The sequence below is a fragment of the Vipera berus genome, assembly GCF_964194415.1.
Source record: "Vipera berus genome assembly, chromosome: 10".
In the NCBI taxonomy this organism is placed as follows: Eukaryota; Metazoa; Chordata; class Lepidosauria; order Squamata; family Viperidae; genus Vipera; species Vipera berus.
Window position 1 is genome coordinate 10,273,319 of NC_138213.1, and position 26,997 is coordinate 10,300,315.

The window sequence follows — 26,997 nt, forward strand, 5'->3', positions numbered from 1 at the left end:
CCATACAAACAGTACAAACGTTTAAAAAACAACAACAACAACAACAACGAAGAACGTGTTCCTCCACTCGTTCCAAAACGGCAAGGTTTCTTTTAAAGGGGAAGCAGAAATCAGGTTTCCAAAAAAAAGGCGTTTTAAAAAAACAACCGTGCAACAAACGACGCAGAAAGCTATTTGCAGAGAGACAGGGCAAACAGAAGAATGACAGCCCTCTACGGGCGGGGCTTAAGTTTCCCTAGCAACCGTCGCTAACTGTTCCTACCTCTCTGCCCCCCCCCACACACACTCTTCCTCCCTCTCTCTCTAATAAGCAATAAGGACCAGGGAAAGTCCCGCCCCCAGCTCGGCCCGTCCAATCACCGCAGAGGAAAGCGGCCTCGTCCCACGCGTTGTGTTTCCGAGCGCGCGCGTTGATGACGCCATGAGGCCAGCGCCAGGCCAGAACCCCCTGTGGGCTTGGGCTGGACCCGGCGCCCTCCCGGCCGCGGGCTGAGGTGAGTCCGTTCGGGGCGGCCCGGCGAGCTCCGGCCCTCGACGGGGCGCCGTTAGCTGCCCTGCTCCTCCTCCTTGGCGTCGCCTCGGTCCTCGCGGGCCTGCGCTTGTTTTCTCCCGGGTCCGCGGGCCAGGCCCGTTTTCCGTTGCCGCCGCCTGGTAGCGCGCCCGGCGAGTCTGGGGCTCCCTCAGGCTGCCTTGTCCCCAGGGCAGAGTTGTTGGTTTTTTTTTTCCCGCCCAAGGCGGCGGTCTGGGAAATACAGCGCCGCATTCTTCTGACAGCTGATTGCCCCCAGCCCGTGTCTGTCTTCCCGTTGTGTCGGGACTCCAGTGCCCATAATTCCCAGCTGGCACGTTATCCCAACCCGTCTGGGAAGGAGATGCTTCAGCAGGCAGGATGGGAAATATCAGGAAAGGAGAAATGGGAGGGGTGGATCCCTGCCGGGGGAAAAAAACCGTCTAGAATTAGCTCTTTTTTTAAAAAAACAGATATAGAAATCCTATATTTGGGTAATAGGAATCTGTCCCAGTCCCCCTCTCTTTCCCCCCCCACCCTTCCCTTCATCTAACACGGTCTTTTAAAGTTTACAAACCCTTTCACACAACCTGTTACCAAAGCTTTATTATTATTATTATTATTATTATTATTATTATTATTATTATTATTATTATTATTATTATTATTATTATTATTATTATTATTATTATTATTATTATTATTATTGGCTGGGGAATTCTGGGAGTTGAAGTCCACACATTACAAGTTGCCAAAGTTGAGAAACGCTGATTTAGGGAGACTGGGAATTGAACCTGTGGGTGAAATATGTTTCTCATGGTTAAGCTCTGGTCTCTTTTTAAAAAAAAAATAATTTTTGTGATGTTGCAAAGTCAGGCCTGTCCTTGTGTATGACGCTCTTGGTCTACCACATTTTAGCTGTGTGTGTGAGATACTGATCCAGTCTGTGTCGTTAGTTTGTGGTTAAGTGTGTCTTGTGAAACTCTTTCAACACGTGTCTCCTTGGATAAAATAAGGTAATCACAGCTCAGTGTGTAGTGAGAGATGGATTCAGATGCTAGGGCTAATCAAGCTTCAGCAAGTGAGAAAAGGACAGGAATGTTCTAATCTAGACAGAAGTCTCCCACCTTTTTTGATCCATTACAAAATTTGATTGCTATTTCTTTCTTGGACCTGATGATTATTCTAATCCTGTACATAGGGTTTGGCTTTAAAAAAATGTTTAGTTTTATGTATTAAACTTGTAACACTGAATTTCTAAAACTGCTTGCTTTCAAATAGGAAGTCTATGTCTTAATGACCATTTTGTGTAACAACAATTCAAAGTTATAATGGCCTTACCAAAAAAAAGGACTTGCAACCTTTACTCACACTTACAACTGTTACATCACCTATCATCCTATCATCACCTATCATCCTCAGGAAGTCTATGTCTTAATGACCATTTTGTTTAACAACAATTCAAAGTTATAATGGCCTTACCAAAAAAAAGGACTTACAACCTTTACTCACACTTACAACTGTTACATCACCTATCATCGCAGTTGGGTCTCTTGGCAGCCAGTCTCATTTATGACCCATTGCAGTATTCTGCAGTCATGTGATTGAAGTTTGCACCTTTTTTGCTATTTTTCAGCAAAAAAGCCCCATTGGGGGAGCAGCCTCTGTTTAACGCCCACTGCAAAAATTATTGTGAAATTGAGCCTGATTTAGCTTATAACCACAATAACTTACAGTGGAAATGCCTGTACAAGTTGTGGTCATAAGTCAAGGACTACCTGTATTGCATTTCATTTTGATATGCTTGTAAAGTTGTACTTATTCTGCCATTCTCAAAAGATGGGGTTATCTTTCAGTTTCCCAGATTTTGTGTCTATTTGCAAATAGCTGAAATATGTATGGTAAACTTACTTGGAAAGATTCAAACGTTTCTTATGCATGAGTGCATATGTATAAAATTCAGAAAATTTAAATTAATGTTAAAACTAAAAACTAAAAAAGTTTTCTAAACTAATAACCTGTCTATGTATAACATAAATTTTAATCCTCTTCCTAAACCAGGATTTCCCAAAATGGTTAATATTGACCCCCCCCCCAAGGATTGATGAAACTATCCACTGTTACTATTTATACTATTAGTTAAAGTGCCATTTATTAAATTGTTCTCATATAATGTTTAGGGGTCCACAAACAATTTGAGACTTCATGAAGCGTTTGATGAGCTAAAGAGTTTGGGGTCTCCCGCCCTAAACTGTTTTAAGGAGAAGGGCTGCCTCAACTCCAGCTCTAATTCTAACCCATAATAATTCCCAGAACTGGTTTTACAGATAGTCCTCCACTTAGAACAGTTCGTTTAGTGACCATTTAAAGTTATAATGGCACTGAAAAATGTGACTTACGACCATTTTTCACACTTGCAACCGTTGCAGCATCCCCATGTCACATGATCAAAATTAAGACGCCAAGCAAAGTCAATGGGGAAGCCAGATTCCCTTAACCAGGTTAATAACTTATCAACTGCAATGATTCACTTAACAATTGCAGCAAGAAAGATCGTAAAATGGGGCAAAACTCAATAAGTGTCTCACTTAATGACATAAATTTTGTGCTGACTTGTGGTAAGTCAAGGGCTCCCTGTATCAACACTGAAGCCCTAATGCTTTCTAGCATTTTGTTGTTAGCTGTGAAGTCGAGTCCGACCCATCGCGATCCTATGGACAACGTTCCTCCAGGCCTTCCTGTCCTCTTACCATCTTCTGGAGTCCATTTAAGCTCACGCCTACTGCTTCACTTTCTAGCATAGAAACTGGATATTTTTTTAGCTGCAGCATTTTTTATAGTTCTAAAAAGTTCCTGATGTTTGAATTAAGCCTAGGTGAGGGAGCTTTCACTTGAGCCACAAAACACTGATTGTTCTTTCTTTCTCTTCAGCTTCCTGGGTTGTTGCAATGGTTGGAATTGTTCCAGACATGGTTGCTGTGGTGCTATCCCGGGAGACCATTTTGATGGATGACTAGTACCATTTAGTGATGGGCTGTGGGACCAGTAAAGTACTTCCCGAGCCTCCCAAGGATGTTCATTTGGATCTTGTTAAAAAGGTTGAGCCCTACACTGGTTATAAAATTGACATCTATAAACATTTCATCAAAGGTGATGGAGATGCCATCAAATCTGCCATTCCTTCTCCTCCATGTCACACCAATCCGTATGTGGAACAGCAGGAGCCCCGTAAGAACAGAGTGGCCAAGTACCGGGCCAAATTTGATCCCAGAGTGACAGCCAAGTATGACATCAAAGCTCTGATTGGCCGAGGTAGCTTTAGTCGCGTGGTACGAGTGGAGCACAAAGCTACCAAGCAACCTTACGCAATCAAGCTGATAGAGACCAAATACCGTGAGGGCAGAGAAGTATGCGAATCGGAGCTGTGTGTGCTACGCCGGGTGCGGCATACCAACATCATCCAACTCATCGAAGTTTTTGAGACTCAGGAGCGTGTCTACATGGTGATGGAGCTGGCCACGGGAGGCGAATTGTTTGATCGTATCATTGCTAAAGGCTCTTTCACGGAAAGAGACGCCACCCGAGTGCTACAGATGGTGTTGGATGGGGTTAAATACTTGCATACGTTGGGCATAACTCATAGAGACTTGAAGCCAGAGAACTTGCTCTATTATCACCCAGGTATGGACTCCAAAATCATGATCACAGATTTCGGGCTAGCGAGTGCTCGGAAGAAAGGAGATGACTGCTTAATGAAGACTACCTGTGGGACCCCAGAGTACATTGCCCCAGAGATCTTGATCAGGAAGCCTTACACTAACTCGGTGGACATGTGGGCGCTTGGGGTGATCTCGTACATCCTACTAAGTGGGACGATGCCTTTTGAGGATGATAATCGCACCCGCTTGTATCGGCAAATTCTCAAAGGAAAATACAGTTACTCGGGGGAGGTGAGTAAAGAGATGATGGATGATGGTGTGTGTGATGAGGACATGCCAGAAGAAAAGTAAACGTATATACACAAACCTCGTAATTTTAAGTAAAACTACTCCGGGGTTTTGGCAGTGGCCTCATAACTGGATGTCCAATTCAGCTATTCAAGCGATTACCTCTGGCGTTGGTTCATGCATATTTTCTAGGGAACTGGAGAACGCACGACTTGGGCAATCTTGCGCAATATGTTTAATACTTTGTATATCAACACCGCAACAAGGGGAATCTTTCCATCCCCACTGATAGAGGGCAGAGGCGCTTCTTCCAGGATCAAATCTAATTAAAGGAGATAAAGGAATGGTAAAGGAATAGTGCTGTCTCTGTAATGTCATTGCAGTGACGTCTTCGATATTTGAATCGCTTCTCAAAGGGGATAATCTGCTTTTTCTGAATTGCTTTGCTCTGACAAGCGGGTCTCTTCTAGGAATACGCCTGTTGCCAGGGAATGGTTCAGATGGCCCAAGAGGCTGCGGTGTGATAGTTCCAAAATAGTAACGGACGAAAGAACTTAATAGCACTGTGCAGCTGTAATGTTCTTAATACTCAACCAAAATACAGCGATACACGAATACGTAGTATTTCTTAATCTTGTTCTTGAAATTTTGCCTGTGGGAGATACCTTTCAGGTGTGCGGCAGGTCAGATTTCTTGATATTTCATTTGACCAGTTGTTTATGTATGTTTTCCTAGGTTATGTCATGCAAACATCTTTTATAGATGATCTCCAGCTTCCTACTGAGTATGGTAACTCGAATTAAAATACATTGACTTTTAAATTCCTTTGATGAGGCTTAAATCAGAATTCCATGAAATGTATATCAAAAATACAAAGCTACAGTGTCTTGCCAAAACTATTTGATTATTGAGCTTACCTCTCTTAGATTCAAGAGCTGACTTTTCTCACTAACTGTATTTTTACGTAATAACAAAAAAATTAAATTGTGGTGCAGTGGCTCTTTACAAACCTAAGTGAAGCTTCGGATTTCTGCACTGTCTATTTCTTTCTCTTCCTGCCTGAGAGTCAGAAGAAGAATTATGTACAACTTAATTTGGCTGTCCACATTCTTGTTTCTAAATCAAAATGTGATTTAAAACAAAGGATTTGTTGGTAACTTTCTTAGCAGTTGATAAAACATGATTCCTGTTTAATGATCAGCCAAGAATGGAAGAAAGATAAACACAGTTTATTAAGAATCTTCCTCTTAGCATGCAGAAAGATAAATATCCATCCCTAGTGTTTTCCCATATTTTCAAATAATTGTCTGTAGACTCTGCTAACTTCTGACTTAGTGTTGTTGTTGTTAGCTGCGAAGTCGTGTCGGACCCATCGCGACCCTATGGACAACGTTCCTCCAGGTCTTCCTGTCCTCTACCATCTTCTGGAGTCCATTTAAGCTCACGCCTACTGCTTCAGTGACTCCATCCAGCCACCTCATTCTCTGTCGTCCCCTTCTTCTATTGCCGTCAATCTTTCCCAGCATTAGGCTCTTCTCCAGTGAGTCCTTCCTTCTCATTAGGTGGCCAAAGTATTTGAGTTTTAGCTTCAGGATCTGGCCTTCTAAAGAGCAGTCAGGGTTGATCTCCTCTAGGACTGACCGGTTTGATCGCCTTGCAGTCCAAGGAACTCGCAGGAGTCTTCTCCAGCACCATAGTTCAAAGGCCTCAATTGTTTGTCGCTCAGCCTTTTTATGGTCCAGCTTTCACAGCCATACATTGCAACTGGGAAGACCATAGCCTTGACTATACGCACTTTTGTTGACAGGGTGATGTCTCTGCTTTTTAGTATGCTGTCTAGATTTGCCATGGCTTTCCTCCCGAGGAGCAAGCGTCTTTTAATTTCTTGACTACAGTCCCCATCTGCAGTGATCTTGGAGCCCAGGAAAATAAAATCTGTCACTTCCTCCATTTCTTCCCCATCTATTTGCCAGGAATTGAGAGGGCTGGATGCCATGATCCTGGTTTTCTTAATGTTAAGTTTCAACCCAAGTTTTGCACTCTCCTCCTTCACCCGCAACAAGAGGCTCTTTAGTTCTTCTTCACTTTCTGCCATTAGAGTGGTATCATCTGCTCTGACTTAGCGCTACATACAATCTGGCGTAATGTTTAATTTCTTTTAAAGGATTATCATTTGCTTGTTCCCAGCATCGTTCCTGTTTTGCATTGCAGAGTTAACTTCCTATGCACTTTTTGTGACAAAAAAATTCAAGAGGTTTAGCTCTTGTATCAAAGAAGTATTTCAGCAATAGGGGTCTTTCTCCTTTTCCACTTGTTCAAAACCAGTGCCTTTTCAAAAAATGAGACTGGGCTCAAATTTGTAAATAAAATTGCCGAGACTGTTTTCAGCGAAATAAAAATTGAAGTGTAGATTGACAAGAAAAATCTGACACCAGCTACAGGTAGTCCTCGACTTACAACCACAATTGACCCCAATTCGCTAAGTGAGACAGTTACTTAGCGAATTTTGCCCCGTTTTATGAACTTCCTTGCCACAGTTGCTAAGTGAATCACTGCAGCTGTTAAGTTAGTAACACGGTTTTTAAATGAATCTGGCGTCCCCATTGGGAATCACGTGACCCCAGGACACTGCCACCGTCATAAATATGAGTCAGTTGCCAAGCATCTGAATTTTGATCACATGACCATGGAGAGGCTGCAATGGTCATGAAGGTGAAAATGGTCATAAGTCCCTTTTTCAGTGCCGTTGTAACTTTGAACGGTCACTAAATGAATTGTTTTAAGTTGAGGACTGTCTGTATTGCAGTTGCTGTCTGCCAGTGTGGCAGCAGGAGTCTTCCTAGTGTGGTTCCATTCTTGAAGCGAGGATCTATTTTCAAGAGGCTATTAAGCGATCAATGGCCACTACTCTAATAACTCATCCAGGTTCTGCTGACTTCAACTGCCCTAATTATTATTCTTTGGCTCCTGGATGATATATAGTTGATGACCAAGGAGGGAAATTTAATGCAGCTCGGAGAGAGACTACAAACACTTCTGATGATCTTAGCTTCCTGCGTTACAGTGCTTATCAGAGTAGGATCAGCTCAATTTATCTGTTAGGAACTAATTGTGTTTTTCCCTGCACCCTGCAGCTTCTTTGCTTCATCAGGGCTTATTTAAATAAGTAGAAGGCTTTGTTTTGCCATAGGAAAAAAATGTTTTTGGAATACACAGCAGAAAAGCTCTTTCTGGTGTGTCTGCTGATTCCAGATGAGAAATCAAATGGTTTGATGTATCCTATAATAAAAACTCAACGTAGACCTATCCCCAAATTACCTTCCTGTATCTTTGAAATTTATAAATGGGGCCACATCACAGGGAGTGATGGACAGCAGGGCAAAGAAGGAATCTATGTTTTACATTTTATTAATTTATATATATATATGTGAGTGTGTGTGTTTGTGTGTGTGTGTGTGTGTATGTATATATATATATGTATGTATGTATGTATAGGTATAGGTAAAGGTAAAGGTAAAGGTAAAGGTAAAGGTGCGCCTTTGGTGTCCAGTCATGCCAGCCACATGACCACGGAGATGTCCTCGGACAAGTGCTGGCTCTTCGGCTTTGAAACGGAGATGAGCACCGGCCCCTAGAGTTGGAAACGACTAGCACACATGTGCGGGGGAACCTTTACCTTTACCTAAAGGTAAAGGTAAAGGTTCCCGGAACGCTGTTACCTTCCCACCGTAGTGGTCCCTATTTTTCTACTTGCATTTTTACGTGCTTTCGAACTGCTAGGTTGGCAGAAGCTGGGACAAGTAACAGGTGCTTACTCTGCTATGCAGCACTCGGGATTCAACCCACCAAACTGCCGACCTTCTGATTGACAAGCTCAGCGTCCTAACCCACTGAGCCACCGCGTCCTATATATACACAGAGAGAGATTGATTGATTGATTGATTGATTGATTGATTGATTTTAAATATGTACTACAATTTTCATATATTTCACATCTCAAAAGAGCAGGACATGATGCTGTTAACCTTCACAAACAGTCTGAGCAGCTAGTTTTTGTTTATACTGGTGTATTACACTAAGATTGTCCCCTTAGATTTTCACCCAAAGCAATAAATCTTTGTTTGGGAACTTGGATAGGTAAGTTGCTTGTATTGCAGACACAAGAAGCCCTAAAGATAATAAGCTTCTGTATATTCCTGAGCCCTCTTTAAAATTCATGTTTCTTTCTCCTATTCTTACATGGTAATAGACTTCTGGCCACTTGTTTCTCAGTCTTGCATCTTATTTTCATAACATTTGGTCTAATTGCTTATTTCCTGCCCTCCCCTCCCCAGCTTTAGTCTTCACAATGACACAAAATGTTTTAAATATCTGAAATCGCTCAATAGATTCCATATGTGGCAAAAGTGCAGCTTCGGTAGCAGGTTGCAATTATTTCCACAGTTCCTACTTGAAGTGCTCATGTACATAGTTCCATTATATCGTCGTCCAAGATATTCCATTCTACTCCGTCATTTCATTTGACATTTTTCTTTTCTAATTAACACTGAATATTGTGTGGTTTTGTGTGGTTTTCTCATTAGGATGTGATTTATGATTTTTTTTTCTTTTAATGTCTGCAGATCTAATAAGTTTGCAGACATTAAAAGAAATGCTCATATGTTCCTATTGAAGCTCAGTTATTCTGTTGTAGTTGTAGCTATGTTTGTCTACTTTACTTTTAGGAGCTGTCTTCCTGCTTTCTCCCACAAAAGCAAAAGCTTGATTGACAAGCATGCAGGTAACCAAAAGATTATCTTGAAGACATTATGTTATACAAGACTATTAGGGCTAGAGAGGCCTGGTTTCAAATCTCAGGAAGCGTGAAGCTCAACGGCTGACTTTAAATAGTCACTATTAAATCCCACCTGTTATTTAATAATGATATTAAGAGAAAAGGCTATGGGTAACACATTAAGCTATAGAAGAAGGTAAAATAAAACAAATGCATCGGTTCTGCTTTTCTTTTCATTCAGGATTTGTTTTTCTGTATTACTCTAAAACCTGGAATCTTTCTCAGGGTAGATTCAAAGTAAAGCAAAATGCAATTTATAAACTTTTCCTCGTCATTTAAAAGGCAGAGGGTGCATCATCTGGAAGAGTGGTTGAAATTGGTCATTTACATTTGTCATCTTGTCTGGGAATATGGTCCACCAATGTCATTCCCTCCCTGTTATTTTGTGACTCACCGCTTTTTATTTCTAATGAATACCACTTCCGCTTGATACAAAGTTTAATGCACCTTGACAGCAGAACACACTTGAGAAAGTTTTGGTCTAGATGTTGCCTTGAACACACAGTTGTGCATCACTGATGAAGTATTGACTTGGTGGTGTAATACACAAATGTAAAATTTGTACAGAAGATAATATACTATGATGAAACCAAGGCCGCCTTAGAAATCATACATAAATTTTGGTAATTTTAATCTAAATTGTGAGACTGGATTAGGTTTTTTTATATATATCCAGAGTTATATTTTATAACTCTGGCCTTTTTATGACTTGTGGACTTCAACCATCCAGAATTCCTGAGCAGCATGGCTGGCTGAGGAATTCTGGGAGTTGAAGTCCACAAGTCCTAAAGGGGCCATAGTTCCCCACCTCTGTTCTAGATGCCTAAGGTGTCTTACAAGGAGGTCTCCTCTCATTTTGCTTTAATAGCAACAACTCTATTTGTTACTAATCCAAATTCAGTCACTGGGCTGAAATCTGGGCCCTTACCTGTTCTAATCAGACTGCTTTACTACAGTGGCTCTTCCCCTGTAAGATACTTTTCATTCTGGAATGAGAAACAATGACTTTATAGCAGTGGTCTCCAAACTTGGCAACTTTTAAGACTTGTGGATTTCAACTCCCAGAATTCCTCAGCCAGCCCTGGCTGGCTGAGGAATTTTGGGAGTTGAAATCCAAAGTCTTAAAGTTGCCAAGTTTGGAGACCCCTGCTTTATAGATATGGTTAGTTTCCAGTTCCTATTAATAAGCAGAGTGATGGAGGTTGGAGAGTCCAACAGGAGTTGGAGGGCCTTTGGCTTCCAGTTAGTGTTACAGATATCTAGACTGAGGGCTCAGTTTTCAAGTGCATGCAAGAATGAAGTAACAAATCCATGAAAGTCTTGGCTGGAATGGAGACTACAATATTCTACTCTTAAGAGGGCCTTGAGAGGATTCTACCATTTCTTAGAAGAGAAATCCATTTACCAAGAAATGTGTTTTTGCTTTCATCCTGACAAACGCTCACTCTGAAGCTTTCTTCTCCTTTTCCCCTATCTTTAGTGCAGCTGTCCATCTCACAAACTAATGTACATAGAGTTTGCTCCCTTTTGTGCTGATCTGATTGCAGATCTGAGGCAGTGGGGAGAAAGTACAGATTCATTTGGCATTTGTGGTCCTTCAAAGTTGAAACGGGCCACAGGCCTGTTTGCCTGCAACCTTGGCTGCAGTTAAATCAGAAGATTGTACGTAAGATGTTCCTACGAGGGTGGAGGAGGCTGCATTTGGGCAAAAAACCTTTGTGGACTTGAATTTTGCCCACTCCATGTTGACCATGAGAACAGAAATTATTTAACTGGGATTAATCCTAGCAATAAAACTAATTTATTTTGCTTCCAACTGCTTAGATTCAGGTTGTGGTAACTGGAAAGGTAGTCCCCGACTGGATGTTGTCAAGGAAATTTATTATTTCTCGACTTAATTTTTGTAACGTACTAGTGTGGTAGAATGCATATTTGACTCAGAGAAGGAAGAGGAGAGCACCCAGCATTACAGAAAAGATATTTGAATTCTGAGGAAGTGGAAAGTGTGAAAAAACCCAACTCTGCCTGGATTGTGTTAGGTATAAATTGAAGCAGACAGGGGCTCTGACAGGCTTTCAGGATTCTATTACAATACCCTCATCCACAATCCAAGACTTCTAGCATTTCCTATTTCCTAAACCTCATTTAATTAGGGACGCAGTGGCTCAGTGGGTTAGGACGCTGAGCTTGTCGATCAGAAGATTGGCAGTTTGGCGGGTCGAATCCTAAGTGCCGCGTAGCAGAGTGAGTGCCTGTTACTCGTCCCAGCTTCTGCCAACCTAGCAGTTCGAAAGCATGTAAAAATGCAAGTAGAAAAATAGGGACCACTACGGTGGGAACGTAACAGCGTTCCGTGCGCCTTTGGCGTCTAGTCATGCCAGCCACATGACCACGGAGATGTCCTCGGACAAGTGCTGGCTCTTCGGCTTTGAAACGGAGATGAGCACCGGCCCCTAGAGTTGGAAACGACTAGCACGCATGTGCGGGGGAACCTTTACCTTTTACCTTTAAACCTCATTTGAGCGCCAAAGAATTGAGGCCTTTGAACTACGGTGCTGGAGAAGACTCCTGCGAGTCCCTTGGACTGCAAGGCGATCAAACCGGTCAGTCCTAGAGGAGATCAACCCTGACTGCTCTTTAGAAGGCCAGATCCTGAAATTGAAACTCAAATACTTTGGCCACCTAATGAGAAGGAAGGACTCACTGGAGAAGAGCCAAATGCTGGGAAAGGTGGAGGGCAAGAGAAGAAGGGGATGACAGAGAATGAGGTGGCTGGATGGAGTCACCGAAGCAGGAGGCGTGAGCTTAAATGGACTCCAGAAGATGGTAGAGGACAGGAAGGCCTGGAGGAACATTGTCCATGGGGTCGTGATGGGTCGGACACGACTTCATAGCTAACAACAAACCTCATTATCTCAAAGGGTCGGCACATTGTCTCTTAAAATGCATGTAACATAGAATCATAGGACTGGAAGGGACCTTGGAGGTCTTCCTGGCCAACGCAGAAGTCTTTATACAATCCCAAATGGATGTTCAAATTTGGTCTCCCCATCTGATATCGTCCACAGTTTGCTTTTTTTCAACGTAGTATCAACTACGTAGTTCTTGCAGCTTGCAGCTTTTATCTTTTGCAAAATGTGATATTTTTCATTTATGTTTTCTGGAATTTTAGCTGATAAGAATATTGTGGTTTCAGTTCAAATTTTAGGATTTTTGGAATATTTTGATGCATTTGTTTCCAGTATTATTATTTTTTTCATTTGTTTAAAGTCTGTAGTAAATTTGCTTGTTGAAAAGCACTGGAGAAAAATGACCATGTCAAAGTCATTTCATTACCATTCTAGTATTTGGCAATGATTTCTTGGGAAAACAGGAGACAAAGAAAGGTGTCTTGTAAAAATGAATTCATGAAGTCCTCTTTCTTTCTTTCTTTCTTTCTTTCTTTCTTTCTTTCTTTCTTTCTTTCTTTCTTTCTTTCTTTCTTTCTTTCTTTCTTTCTTTCTTTCTTTCTTTCTTTCTTTCTTTCTTTCTTCTTTATCTCTTTAATTGTTCCAAAATATCAACCATTTGTTCAGGCTCTGCCTTTTGCATCTCCTTTATCCCCACCCCCACCCCAGTCCATTATACAGTCTACAGTATACGTAGCTAATGTCAGCGGGTCACTTTGTCTCCCATCTCATTGGGAGAGTGCAAGGGCTGAGTTTAGAGACATGTTTCTCTGTTAAGATTTTGTGTTGCTGTTTGGACTTAAATGCTTTTCTGGAGGATTGGCAGGCTTCTCCTCAACCATGAGAATTGTTTCAATCAAGTGATCAAGGTTGATTGATAAAATTGTGCAGGTAGTTGATTGTGCGGAGGAGGTTTCTGGCTGTTGGTTCATAGGAACACCTGCTGCTGCATTCACAAGCTGGGTTGTATAAATACAAGAGGAATTACTTGTATTGACATATGCCAGCAGTTTAGATAGCATGTGTACAGAATGTCCCTCCCTACAACGTAAGTCAATGTTTTGAGATATTTCAGATGACTGATTTAGAACTTATTTGGTACTTGTTGTAAAATGATGTTAGCAAAGACTAAGGAAATTCCAAGTTTTTACAAACCTGACCATAAACACAGTAGTACTGAAGGATTCATTCAGCTTCACCACTTTGTAGAGCAAGAAAAATGTATTTGTACAATAAAAGTGCCCAAATAAAACACTAGCCATGGAGAAAGTATTTATCAGTTGACATGGCAAACTGGAGCCAGGGTCTCTGTATTGGTTACAGCCAATTCACTTTTGCCATGTCTGACTAGCTGAAATTTACTCGCTTCCCCCCACACACATAGTTAGAAAAAAGAAGTAGGTGTAGCGGAACTGGCTGAAAGGCTTTGCAGGAGCCTGCCCTGGGAGAGGGAAGCTCGGACAGCTGGTTTTGGTTGAGGTGGGCGTGGATTGGAAAGAAGGAAAGAAAAAGGAGGAAAGAAAGGGGCTGGGGGGGTTGCTGTTGCTGTGGACTTCAACTCCCAGAATTCCTGAGCCAGCATGGCTCAGCTTGGAAACTTCTCCCTTTCCCCTCAGCGTGGCTGGCTCAGGAATTCTGGGAGTTGAAGTCCACGAGTCATAAAAGAGCCAAGGTCGCCTACCCCTGGTTTAATGGGACCAAGAAGAAATGCCTCCTCTATGGTAGCTCCCTTCCTGTGGAACATCCTCCCCGCAGAAATAAGATTGGCCCCCATTTTGAAATTCTTTCACAAAGACCGGAAGACCTGGTTTTGCCATCAGGCCTGGGGAAGCGAGATGGGATAGAACCCATGAAGCGGCTTGTTTGACTGATTGCTGTCATTAGGGGACTTGGTGGGGGGTGGGGAAGGCTATTGCTTTTTATTGCTTTTTTATATGAGATTTTTATCTTTGAAAACCACCCGGAGTTCCGGACCGTGAGTTGGGTGGCTATATACATTTTCTTAAATAAATATCCTAATCTCTCGCCCCCCCCCCCCCTCCTTTTAAATACATACGGTTGGACAAGCCTCTGTGAAAATTTCATTTTGGTTTGTTTGGCTGTTAAAACATTCACAGATCAATAAGGGCGGCCAATATAAAAGAAGCCTTCCGGATGATTTGGCCAAGTGACTTGCGCTATAGATTGTTTCTTAACATGGTTGTGACAATTTTGGACGTACAATACGGCTACTCTACAGCACGGTCATTTATTTATTTTTTATTGAAAAGTTTTAAAATACATTTTTAGAGCATATACCCCACCCCCTCCCCATCCCTCCCTTCCCAACCCCCCCCCCCCCCGACTTCCCAGAACTGAATACAGGGTATTACATCACACAATCTCAATCTAAAATATTCTAATTACTATAATTACTCTTTAAATCCTATCGCACTTTAACTCTCCTTAACCATAGAAAAGATAAATAATATATCCTCTAATTATAATGACTAAAAACTATTCCTATGCTAAATGATACTTTGTAGTCCCATATTTATTCTGAATATAATCAATCCATCTTCTCCATTCCACTATATATCTTTGTTGCGAGTGATCTTTCACATATGCTGAGATTTTGGCCATTTCTGCGGCACGGTCATTTATTTATTGTCAGCTATATGCATTGTTAAAGGTGAGCTGGACAAAATGGATATAAGACTCATTAGAAGATAGTGCCTGTTAAGCTACTGTAAATATCAGCTGTAGCTTCCAAATGTCCCAGGCAGTATATTATACAATTTCTCACTGTTTAGCTTGCTAAGTCTTTTGCTGACTGCAACCATTTCACCGGCAATCTGTTACTTAGTAGTACTTATTTCTTTTCTTCGGTGTGCAGAACAAGAATATTGCTTGTTTCAGTCAATATATTTAAGCCTCTGTTTCCCCTGAACTTGGGACTCCTTGAGCTGTCCAGTCATACAAACTGAAATAGAATGGCAATTTTTTGTTGAAGCTCTACTCTGTTTCATATTATACTGTAAATCAGGGATCTTCAAACTTGGCCCTTTTATGACTTGTGGACTTCAAGGAATTCTGGGAGTTGAAGTCCACAAGTCATAAAAGGGCCAGGTTTGAAGACCCCTGCTGTAAATGTATGCACCACTGGTCACATTTATATCTTATCCTTTCTTAAAATTTCATTGAACACCCTTCACTCCCTCCCAGCTTTATCCACAAGATAGCAACTTACCTTTGTGAAGTGGATTAGGTTGACAGAGAAGGACCGGCCAGGAGTTAAAGCTACAGAACAGCAAGTTCTGTTTTCAGTATTCAGTCAACCTTAAACCTTGCTCCTAAGTTTTAACTTCCCACTGACTGAGCCAATCGGGAGCATCTTTGAAACCTTGAAAGAATGTTCTGATAGGTGTGATGGAACCTTTTTTTCCCTCTTCTAAAAGGACAGTTAACTATTATTTATTGATTAAAGGTAAAGGTTCCCCCGCACATGCGTGCTAGTCGTCTCCAACTCTAGGGGCCGGTGCTCATCTCCGTTTCAAAGCCGAAGAGCCAACGCTTGTCCGAGGACGTCTCCGTGGTTATTTGGCCGGCATGACTAGACGCCAAAGGCGCACGGAACGCTGTTACCTTCCCACCGTAGTGGTCCCTATTTTTCTACTTGCATTTTTACGTGCTTTCGAACTGCTAGGTTGGCAGAAGCTGGGACGAGTAACAGGCGCTCACTCTGCTACGCGGCACTCAGGATTTGACCCGCCAAACTGCCGACCTTCTGATCGACAAGCTCAGCGTCCTAACCCACTGAGCCACCGCGTCCCTATATTTATTGCTTTTTTTATATGAGATTTATTGATTAGAAAATTTATATTGCTGCCCGCTCACTCTCAGTGACTTGGCGGCTTACAAAAATAAAAAGCCAACATAGAACAATAAAAACCATAACCCAGTGACAGCAATCAGTCAAACAAGCCGCCTGATTGCCTCCATCCCACTCTGGGTTCCTCAGACCCGTTGGCAAAACCTTGCGTTTTAAAGAAAATACATAAGGAAATAAGAAAAAAAAGGCAGAAGAGTGAAATAGAAATGAATTAACAAAGGATTTAGGGATGTCATGCAGGCTGTAGTTTCCAGTAGATCATTCTTTGATTGTGAATAACTGAATGAGTACATTACATTGTTTTTGAAAGACTGGATATAGCTCTTCAGGAAATTCATTATGAAATGCTAACCAAAGCATGACTATCGGGAACCGTGACCAATACAGTATAAATCAGCAGGTAAAATAATGAATTTCAAGCCTCTTCTGTCCTTGGTGCTTTTGCTTGCTATTGGAACAGTATCTCCACACAGAAGCCCATTAATGAGGCTCTGAATGTTTATAGCAACAGCTATGGATTTTATCTACCGCTGCCGAGTCCCATTCCGCTTTTGTTGTTGTTGTTGTTGCTGCTTGTTTGTTCTACGTTTTGAGCTTGGAACAACAAAGAGGAAGAAAGGAGTCAACTTTGGGAATTGGAATTGGAATTCCAGCTGATTAGAACCTTAAGGTATATCTCAACTTTGCAAAATACTGTAGCACATTTTTTCCTACGGGCTTACCCGCTCCAGACTAAAATGGATGTAAACCCTTGCATGGTTGACCAGGCGCCAAGCTGCACCTAGTCAGGCAAGGATAAGTTCACATTGAATAACCTGTGGTGCTGCTTTTGGAACCGAACCGTTGTCTTGGCATCATGTTGTATGACCTAAGCCAGTGATGGCGAACCTTTTAGAGACCGAGTGGCCAAACTGCAACTCAAAACCCACTTATGTATCGTCAGGTGCTGGGTGGGCATGGCCCGTTGGGTGGTTGTGGTCCATTGGGTGGGTGTGGCCCATTGGGTCGGTGTGCCTACAGTGGTAACGGCAGACTGGGTGGGACTAAAAAGTTCAATCAGTCAATTCCAACTTTGTGAGATCTTTTTTTTTTCCTGTGAGAAGTTGAAATTGATTTATTGATTGAACCTTTTTTGTGTGTGAGCACATGGCAGCAGCGGCCTAAAGCGAAAATGTTTTATAAAACCCAGCTGAAGGCCTAGGACTGGGGCAACAGCGTGCGCGCCCACAGAGAGGGCTCTGTGTGCCACCTGTGGCACCCATGCCATAGGTTTGCCACCACGGACCTAGACCATCTTATTAAGCCACGATATTCAAGCAACATTATTGTGTGGGTTCTGCTTTGATTTAAGATTCAGATGGGGAAAGGAGCCCAGCCACTTTCCTATCCATGAACTTGTTGCATACCAATCATCCTTTTTTCCTTGCTTGAAATTTAAGTGGTACCATATACGAGTAAGTTCAAAGGCCTGTTTTAACATTGCGTCTAATGCAGCTCTCCTTGAGCAAATACTACTACTACTACTACTAATAATAATAATAATACAAAGAAGTAATATTAAGCTCATGAGACTGAGATTCTGTGGCCAGCTTGCCATGTTCCTCTCATTTATTTCATCCTAGAAACTGGTCATTTTAATGGGCTGTAGGCAAAGAAGCTAGTAAGCTCATTTCACTTCTAACCTTAATAGGGTTTATATATATATATATATATATATATATATATATATATATATATTTCCCTTTTCATCAGAAGGGTAGCTTAATTAAATTAAACCAAAGATACATACTGTACAGCAGGTGAAGCCTCCAGCAAGATAAACAGATCAATAAACCAATTTGTGTTTGCTGACTAGAAGAGATTTCTAATTACTACTGCTCTCTGCTTACCATTTCAGAGGGTGGCACAGTAATTGAAAGGATAAGAAATCCAATTCTTTGTTGTTTGAGAATTTGTTCCTGTTTAGCGCCCCTTAACTGAGCCGGTAATGCTGACTCGCTTGTCAGATTGAAGGGGATAATTTATTGCTGCCTGTCTCAGTTCCCTGTTCAGGAGTTGCTTCACATTTTGGTGAAAATAATACTGGTTGGTTGAATTGTTAAAATAACATTAAAACATTAACATTGATTATTCGATGATGACAACTAGCATTTTTTAAAAATTTAACATTGCAGCAGTCTGTGATCTCACCTAAAACCTAACTACAAACAGCGTCCTTATTTTTGTTTTGTTCTATTTAGGTACAAAATCTAGATCAAGAAGAGAGGTAGTTACTGAATAGGGAATTGTTTTGCAGATAGAAGGCAATACCAAATTCTTGAAGATGAAACAAATTCTTATTTTGGATATTATTGTACTGCTCATAATAATAACATAGTTGATCAAATGATAGATAAGAGTTATGTTTCAGCATGGGTTCTGTGCAAATGTGAAATTGCAGGAGCCGCGTGGTACTTTGTACTCCTTTTCCTCTTGGCATTGCTGCTGCTGGAAATGAATTTGTGCTATAGATAAACAAAACCACTTTTCAGCTCCAGTGGTATAAATTGTGTATCCGTCTAATTAAGACGGTCAATTCTATGTCTGGAAGGAGCACGGAGAGACTACGATAGATATTAAACAAATTTTTTACCTAATCTCAGGTGTTATTGAACATCCATTGATTCTACACTCTAACCAGAATCCCATTCTCAGTCCCTACTGATGTTTTATTCCAGAGGTCCCCAACCTTTTGGCCACCAGGGACCAGTTACGTGGAGAGAGGTTTTTCTACAGACCGGAGGGTTTGTGTGTTGGTTTTGTGTGCTGCCTGCATCCTGCGGATGGGCCTTTGCTTGTTTGTGCGGCCCGGTTGCTGGCATGCTGCGGCCCGGTCCCCGGACCAGGGGTTGGGAACCCCTGTTTTACTCGACTTCTGGAGCTACAGTTTGCAATGGTTGTCCCTGGGAATCATTTGGGTAGGGAAAATCCAACGTAAGTCACAGTTCGCAGTCCGTAGACAAAGAAAGGAATTCTCAGGTAGAGCAAATGATATGGTGCTTGCAAGTGCAAAGGAGAAAACTCCATATTTAAAGAAAAACAAGTTGGCTTGCTTATCGCCAATTTTAATAGCAATAGCACTTAGATTTATGAACTGCTTCATAGTGCTTTACGGCACTCTCTGGGCGGTTTACAATGTCAGCATGTTACCCCCCAACAATCTGGGTCCTCATTTTACTGATCTCGGGAGGGTGGAAGGCTGAGTCCACCTTGAGCCCCGTCAGGATCGAACGCCAGGCTGTGGGCAGAGTTAGCCTGCATTGCTGCATTCTAACCACAATTAATGTTTTCCCCATCCCTTTGTTTCTTTTTAATTTTCAGCCCTGGCCCAGCGTGTCCAATCTTGCTAAAGATTTCATTGACCACCTGCTCACGGTGGATCCCAGTGACCGGATGACAGCACTTCAAGCCTTAAAGCATCCCTGGGTGGTAAGCATGGCGGCCTCTTCTTCCATGAAGAACCTGCACCGCTCCATCTCTCAGAACCTCCTCAAGAGGGCGTCGTCTCGTTGCCAAAGCACCAAATCGGCTCAGTCCACCCGCTCCAGCCGTTCCACCAAATCCAACAAGTCTCGCCGGGTGCGGGAGAGGGAACTGCGAGAACTGAATTTGCGGTATCAGCAACAGTACAACGGCTGACAGCTCAACGAGAGGCTATTTCGCTTCCTTCTTTTCGTCACTGGGGCGCGCTCCGCAGGGTGCCCGCTCAGTGCTCCAGCTGCCTTATTTCCTCTCCGAAAGTTCAGTCTTTGCGTCTGTCTTTCTGTTTTGAAAGAAATGGATATATTGGGACATTGGTGCCTTGGGGAAAATGCCCTACCTGGGCAGGGTCCGTACAGTACCTCTGCCACGGTGGGGAATGAGGAATGTCTGCTTTTGACCTTCCCGGGGTCAAGTTCTGATCTGATGGTCTGAAATACTGGAAATAACATGGAAGGGAAAATCCTCACTCAGTTTAAAATCCGTGCTACCACTGCTTATTTAATGCCAAAAGTCAATGGTTGGTGGCACAGTGTCTGATAGTTGAGAGATTTAGAAGGCGATCTGCCCACTTACCTGGAAATAAGCTTGATTAAACTAATGGGGCTGACTTCTGCATAGATGCGTATAGGAATACACTCTAGGCTCAGACGCTTAAGTTCTGGAATCACCTGGAGCTTGAGGCACTTCCGGGAGTGCACAAAGGGATGATCAATTTTCTTTACCAGTGCGACCTCTTGGACTGTGCTAAACTTTTTTCCCCCTAAAGATTCTAGTAACATTTAAAGTTGGGGGGGGGGATGTTCACTAGATCTGGGCCAACATTTAGCTGGAAATGGCTTGGGATGTTCTTCCTTCTTGCCTCTTATGTATTTGTGGCATTGCTTTGATCTTCATTTTGGTGTTTTTTCCCCCCACTTAATGTTGGGATGAATTGTTATAATCCCTGTTATCATTCCACGTCAGCCAAAGTTGCAGGATGTGGATCGGCATTCCACATTCCCAGAGACTGCAAGAACCTTAACAACTTTTGTCTTCCAACATCATATGCTACTAGTAGGTGTCCTATTACAGTGACAGAATGAGCAGTAGAAAACTCTTATCAAATGTTGTGGTTGACGTTTTGACTGTTATGTCTGCCTATAGAATGTGCAGAGAATACAACTTAGGCTCATTAACTTACCTAGTTTAATGAGATCCACAAATATTCTACACTGCACAGACCCCAAAGGATTAACCCACTTTTAAAAAAAATTGTACAGTTGCAAACAAAGAGTCCAAAACCAAAAGCAGTAATCCTACCGTAGCCATGTTTTAAATAAAGTCAGGTGAAGTAATGCAAATGATTATAATAAGATTTGCACGTTTATCAAAATGTATCTTCAAAATCACGAACCAACTTGAAGGAAAGTTGAATTCTCCTATCCTTGTTTAAGCCTGATTATACAGCCAAATGGAATTTTGACGATAGCGTGAATCCTTTAATTTCCAATGGCGTGGAGAGTCAGGTTTTAATGGCTCCATATAGACAATGCATCTACCTGCACGTACAAAGCTAGCACATCAGGGAGCAGAGGCGCTGACTGGGAATGGATGCAGAGTGGCACCCCCTGCCTGCATGGTGAAGTGGTCCAATTAATTCTGCTACCTCATTCTGCAGCATAGGAAGACTCCCCTGTGAAGCAAAGGCTGGCGAAAGACATCGGGAGTTTCCCAAGTAGTTGAACCTAGCTTTGAAAATAACCATCCAGAGATGCTTTTTAAATTCTCTACGTCAGCCCAAGTGGTGTTTAGTTGAGCATTTTGTCCTCTTGATCTTTTTCGGTCCTTTTCCGGGTTGGAATTGTGGCCAAGACAGCTAAAAAGTGCCTTTTTATCAGAAACCAACTCCTTGTACCCTCTGGCAGCTCCTGTTTTGCAACTAATACAGATTTCTTTAATGATAATTAACTGGCGGTTTAAAGTTTAGTATTTTCATCAGTCTTGATATTCAAGGGATTTTGTCATGTTGGGCAGTTAAATGCCACCGAATTTTACGAGCGTTATGAGCCTGAAGATATTTTTTACTCCTGTGAGTAATGACTCTAGAGGAGTCCCTGCAGCTCAATTTTTACATTTACTTGAGCGTGCATTATTACACTTTTGATTTATCTCTACTCCTGTACTAAGCACACCTTGTGTAGAATTGGTTTCTCAGGCCAGGGCGCCATCTAGTGGTTCAGGATACTCTTGCCTATCAGATCAATTAGTGCAAACGTCTATTAATGCTTGATTTCATATCCTATTATTGTTTACCATAATTGGCATACCTGGAATCATATTTTGGTAGCTGTTGGGCCATACCAAATTTCACGTTGATGTTTGCATCAAACGTGTTTTTTCTTTTTCAAAGAAAGTCCAGTTGCCTCTTGAAAAAGCACCTTTGGGACAACCGTGACCTGGATGACTGTAAATTTCTATGGACATTGGCCCTTGCAATATTTATTTGACTCTTCAGAAGATTCTTAGGTCTGGGGTAGAGATTTGTTTAACTCTTCTTTGTTCCATTCCTTCTGGATAAGATGCCAGTTTGATCCCCGGGTTGTCCATGGATTATCATTGCTATCTAAGCATAGAGGTGAGAGATTTCCGTGAAGGATGGCTAACTGTAGCCTGCTAGCCTTTTCTAATGATAAGCAAATCATTCACAAGGTGGAATTCTTGTTTTTAAATGCATGCCATCATTCCTAAGACAAGAAAAATTATGTTTATCCTGGATGTAGCATAACTGTCAATCCATACTTCTTCCTCTCCTGTTGCAATTCATTTTGGTGTTTAGCTGCTAAGTTGATTGACTGTCCTGATCTTGAGATTAGGTTGTGCCCTTGCTCATACTCCCTTTTCTCACTCTTGGAAAAACTAAGCATTGTAAATATACTGGAACTTAGCAATACTGTGTTAAAAAGTACAGTTAGTTTGAAATCCATCTGTGTCTTGGAGAAAGAATGCAAAGTGGGGGTTACGCTCTGATTTGCTGACAGTGGGACTCTGAGGAGATAAGAGCGCTATAGATTAGAAGTCACTTCTGGCCCACATTTTGCCATGAGAAATATTTTCTTTTTTTAAGTCCTGTATTTGAATATCAGTGGTTCCTTTATGCCAGTCTCTCCCTGTCACCTTCTTGGACTAGAGCCACAGTAAGAAGTGTCATTGTGTTACTGCCGAGTAGGAAGAAACATGAGATCTTTTTCTAGGAGAGTGATTGAAAGAAGACTGTCTGGAGCCAAGCATCTATGCATTCCACAATGTCAGGATATTTAGCTTTTATCAGGCACTCTAATTATGAAGGCTAAGGGTTGTCTACCTTAAAACTGTCAACTCTTTTTTTTTTTAAACAGAAACTGATGCACTTTGCCCTATCCCAATAATTTTATAACGTTTTCCTATGAGCCACGTGTTTCAACATTTCCCATCATTTGAAGCACAAATTCCAACGTTTCCCAACATTTCCACTGAATCCCAAGACAGTGCTTTAACACTTCTGGCTTTTTAACAACTTCATTCTCCAGTGGAAGAAAAATCAAAATTGGAAATGTTACTGTGACTGTACAGTAGTTTACAAGCCGGTCAGAGCTGCACTTCTCATGAAATTATTGCCAGCAAGATAGTTCTCTCCCGATGAGGACCACAGTCTTCCTCTGCTTACTAACCCATGGTGCACCAACATGGATTTCCCTGCGACTGGTGGAGAGGATGTGACAGGAGATCGTCTTAAGCAGGCTTTCTAGGTCTGCCATAATGCCTTAAGTTAGCCTTTAAATGTCCATCAAATGACCAGGATTGTTGTGAGTGGAAGCTTTGATGGGTAAATACAGGGGTGAAGATGGAATTAAAGTGGTCTTCTGGAGCTTTGTAAACAGAATTCAGCAGCTGGAGAACTTCAAGAAAACGTATTTGGGAACGGGGTCAGATGCATAAATCCACCCCTGTAACTTTGCCAATACTTTCAAAAAGTTGCCTTTATCTCAAGAGTGATATAAGTGCCATTTTGCCACTTTCGTGCCTTAGTCATTATTTTTGGAAACCTAGGACTAGATTACAGCGAGTCATAGTCCAAAAAAACCACCTCGCTGATGATGCACACTTAGTAAATCCAGACTAGTTCCCTTTCTCTCCGTGTTGTGTTACAAATGGCTTTTGAAACTCAGCGTTTCAAAGGAAGTTTGATGTAACACAAGGGACTCCTTTGTTCAAAGGAGGGGAAAAACCATTACAAATCTCAGTGGCCATTTTTGGACTGCTGGCTGTCTCTTTGGGCCCCACCTGATGTCACGGAAGCAGAAACAATACAAACAAAATGTGAATTTTGACCTTGGAAAGGTTAGAGAAAAAATCTGTTGCCTGCCCTGCTTTTAATTTTTCTCAGCTTGGTTCAGCAAGCCACTTTTTTTCCAAACTGTTTATCTTAGGCAAGCAGTCTTATGGATGCACTGAAGTAACTAGATCGGGGGGGGGGGGGGAATAAAACTGCTGGCTCACAGGCCGGATGTGCCATGCCAAAACCACGCCCAGCCCAGCTCCGGAAATGCAGAAAAAGTCGCCACACATCTTGTGACGTTGCGAGTTTGACACCCCTGTACTAGATAAGACAGTAGCTGGCCAAGATACTAACAAGTAGTCCTCGACTTAACGACCATTCGTTTGGTGACAGTTCAAAGTTAGAACGGCACTGAAAAGGATGACTTAGGACAATTTTCCACCCTTAGGCTGCGGAATCCCCACGGTTATGGGCTCAAAATTCAGGCACTTGGCAAGCGGCCCGTGTTTGTGACAGTTGCGCTGTCCCGTAGTCATAATCTCACCATCTGCAACCTTCCCACAAGCAAAGTCAGTGGGGAAAGCCAGATTCCCCTCACCACCCACCGAACAATTGCAATGATTCGCTTAACAACAGTGGCAACAAAGATTGTAAAAGGGGGCACGGCTCCTTTAACCAGAGAAATTTAGGTCACAGTTGTGGTTGTTAAGTCGAGGGCATCCTGTAATTCTGTGTGCCAGAGAGCACGCTAGCTGTACGGTGCTGGGTTTTCATTGAGAACCATTAAAAGAGTTTTTGTCACCAATTAAGGCTTGATAGGCTTTCCAAGAACCTCAGGGCTGTCTGGAAGCCAACGGAAAATGTTTTTTTTTTTGAATAAGGTCAACAGGTTATTCCTTTCAGATAAGTAGGATTGGGGTTAGGGGAGGGGGGATTTTCCAAATATTCTGTGCTCCAGAAGCCCCCAGTTATATCCTGCTGCTTTCCTGCCAATATCTGTGTGCTGTGAATGTGTCACTTTTGGCACTAGGGCAAGGATGTGCAAGCTTGGCAACTTTGCGGGCTTCAACTCAGCGTGGCTGGCTGGGGGATTCTGGGAGTTGAAGTCTACAAGTCTTAAAGTTTGCAAGGTTTGAATAGCCCTGCACTACAGTATCCTCGGGAAGTCCTCTAAGGCAGCATTAAATGAACTTAGTCTGACTTTACAGATACATCTCCTCACTGCCATAACATCCAAGTTGTCAAAAATCATTGTTTCTAGAACTTCCCTTGCCTCTTTTTCATAGGTCAGCGGCTTCCCTTCCCTACTTTTCTCCCGAGTGGTCATATCTGTGATTTTTCTCTTTGGTGCCTTTTGGGATTTTTTTTTTACACGATGGAATCTCTACTTTTTTTAGGGGGTGATTTGATGCATGACAGTTAACCTGTAATGTTGAAATTAGTGTACGGAATTATTTATTTTGTGTATTCAGTCTGTTTTTAAAATTTGGAACTGTAACCTTTTATTCAGTAAAATGTTGATCCTCACAGAGTGGTGAAGGATTTTTGTGTCTGTATGTGTGTGTGTTTGTGTGGTTGTAATACATGCTGTAATAAAAGGCAGGCTTTTTCAGATGGAGGACATGCACTTCTGAACTCAACTTAGTGGATAAACACAATTGCTTGAAAGTGATTGTAGATAATATACATTCCTATATTCAGTATTTTTTCCCCATCTATCAAACCTCGTAGGAGACAAGGATGGAACTGCTACTGGCTTTTATGCATTTTAATAGACATTTCAGTATGTTTTATCCAATCCTGTGAAATGGAACAATACTTCTTAAATTGTCTCCTATTTTATGTATTTGCAGGGGTTTAACATTTCTAAAACCTGCTTTTGATGTTGTCCGATCAAATACTTAAAGGCTGAAATAATTCTGGACAAAATAGGTGATATGTGGAGCTATTTCACCAATAGTTGCCAAAGCATACTGGGAGATTTTTAGTAAGAGTCTAAACTATGTCTTATGATTTTTGTAAAAAAAAATAGTTTAAAATTTGAGATGCTACAGCAGCTGGAATAAGGTTCAGAGTTCTGATACGGACACATGAAGAAAGTTACTACAGGTAGTCCTCGAGTTACTGGTGTAGCGGAGCCTGCCAATTACATTCGTAACCCAATTGCATTCGTAACCCAAGGAGTGAATCACATACAATGAATGTAAAAGCTCCCTGCTTTTGCCCGTGCATTTGCTAACTGAATGTGCAGGTCGTTAAGTGCACCCAAGGTATCTCAGGGTGGGAAAGGCCATGGGGGGGACCTAATGATGGGTTAGGGCCACCTGCTTAAGACCACCCAAGGCCTCCCCTGTCCCACTGAGATACCTCATGCTCCACACAGTTGCTTCCCTCCCTACCATCCTGCCACATCAGTAGAGACTCACCTTGCGGAGATTTAGCGCAGAGGTCCCCAACCTTTTGTGCACCAGGGACCAGTTCCGTGGAGAGAGGTTTTTCCACGGACCGGGGAGTGCCTGGTTTTGTGTGCTGCCTGTATCCCACAGATGGGCCTTTGCTTGTTTGTGCGGCCTGGTTGCTGGCATGCTGCAGCCCAGTACCAGTCCACAGACCGGGGGTTGGGGACCCCTGATCTAGTGAACTGTCTCCGCTCCAGCCTCTGTGCTGCAGCTTCTTTGCCTGCTCCTGTCTCTCCAAAAGCAGAGCAGTGAGAGCAATGGGAGGTACCAGCGCGCCCTGCTCGGCTTCTCCGCTATTGCAGAGAATGGGTGCAGAGAACTCTCACGAGATCGTGGCCCCCAGAAGCTTCCAGTCTCGGGGCCCAACGTGTTTGCAACTCGAGGGGACACTTGGAGGCAGCGCGATTTCGCTGCCCCAAAGCCTCCCATCAGTGTGCAAACGTTTTCCCGCGCCAAGCCTGGCAGCCTTTGGGGGAGACTCTACTGAGCCTGAGTGAGTCAGAGAAGCTGAGCAGAGTGCACTCATCCCACTCTGCTCTCACCGCTCCGCTTTGGGAGCACCGAGAGCAGGCAAAGGAATCGTGGCACAGAGGCTGGACAAGAGACAGCTCCTT

General features: G+C 42.4%; 1 protein-coding gene across 1 annotated transcript; it reads left to right on the forward strand.

Annotated features, from left to right (window-relative positions):
• The first annotated feature begins 425 nt into the window (after positions 1 to 425).
• PSKH1 (protein serine kinase H1) lies at positions 426 to 25,451 on the forward strand. The gene is made up of 3 exons (XM_081335918.1): positions 426 to 494; positions 3,440 to 4,458; positions 19,469 to 25,451. The coding sequence occupies exons 2-3, from the start codon at positions 3,538 to 3,540 to the stop codon at positions 19,784 to 19,786; spliced, it is 1,239 nt and encodes a 412-aa protein (XP_081192044.1). The 5' UTR covers positions 426 to 494; positions 3,440 to 3,537; the 3' UTR covers positions 19,787 to 25,451.
• Positions 25,452 to 26,997: the final 1,546 nt, after the last annotated feature.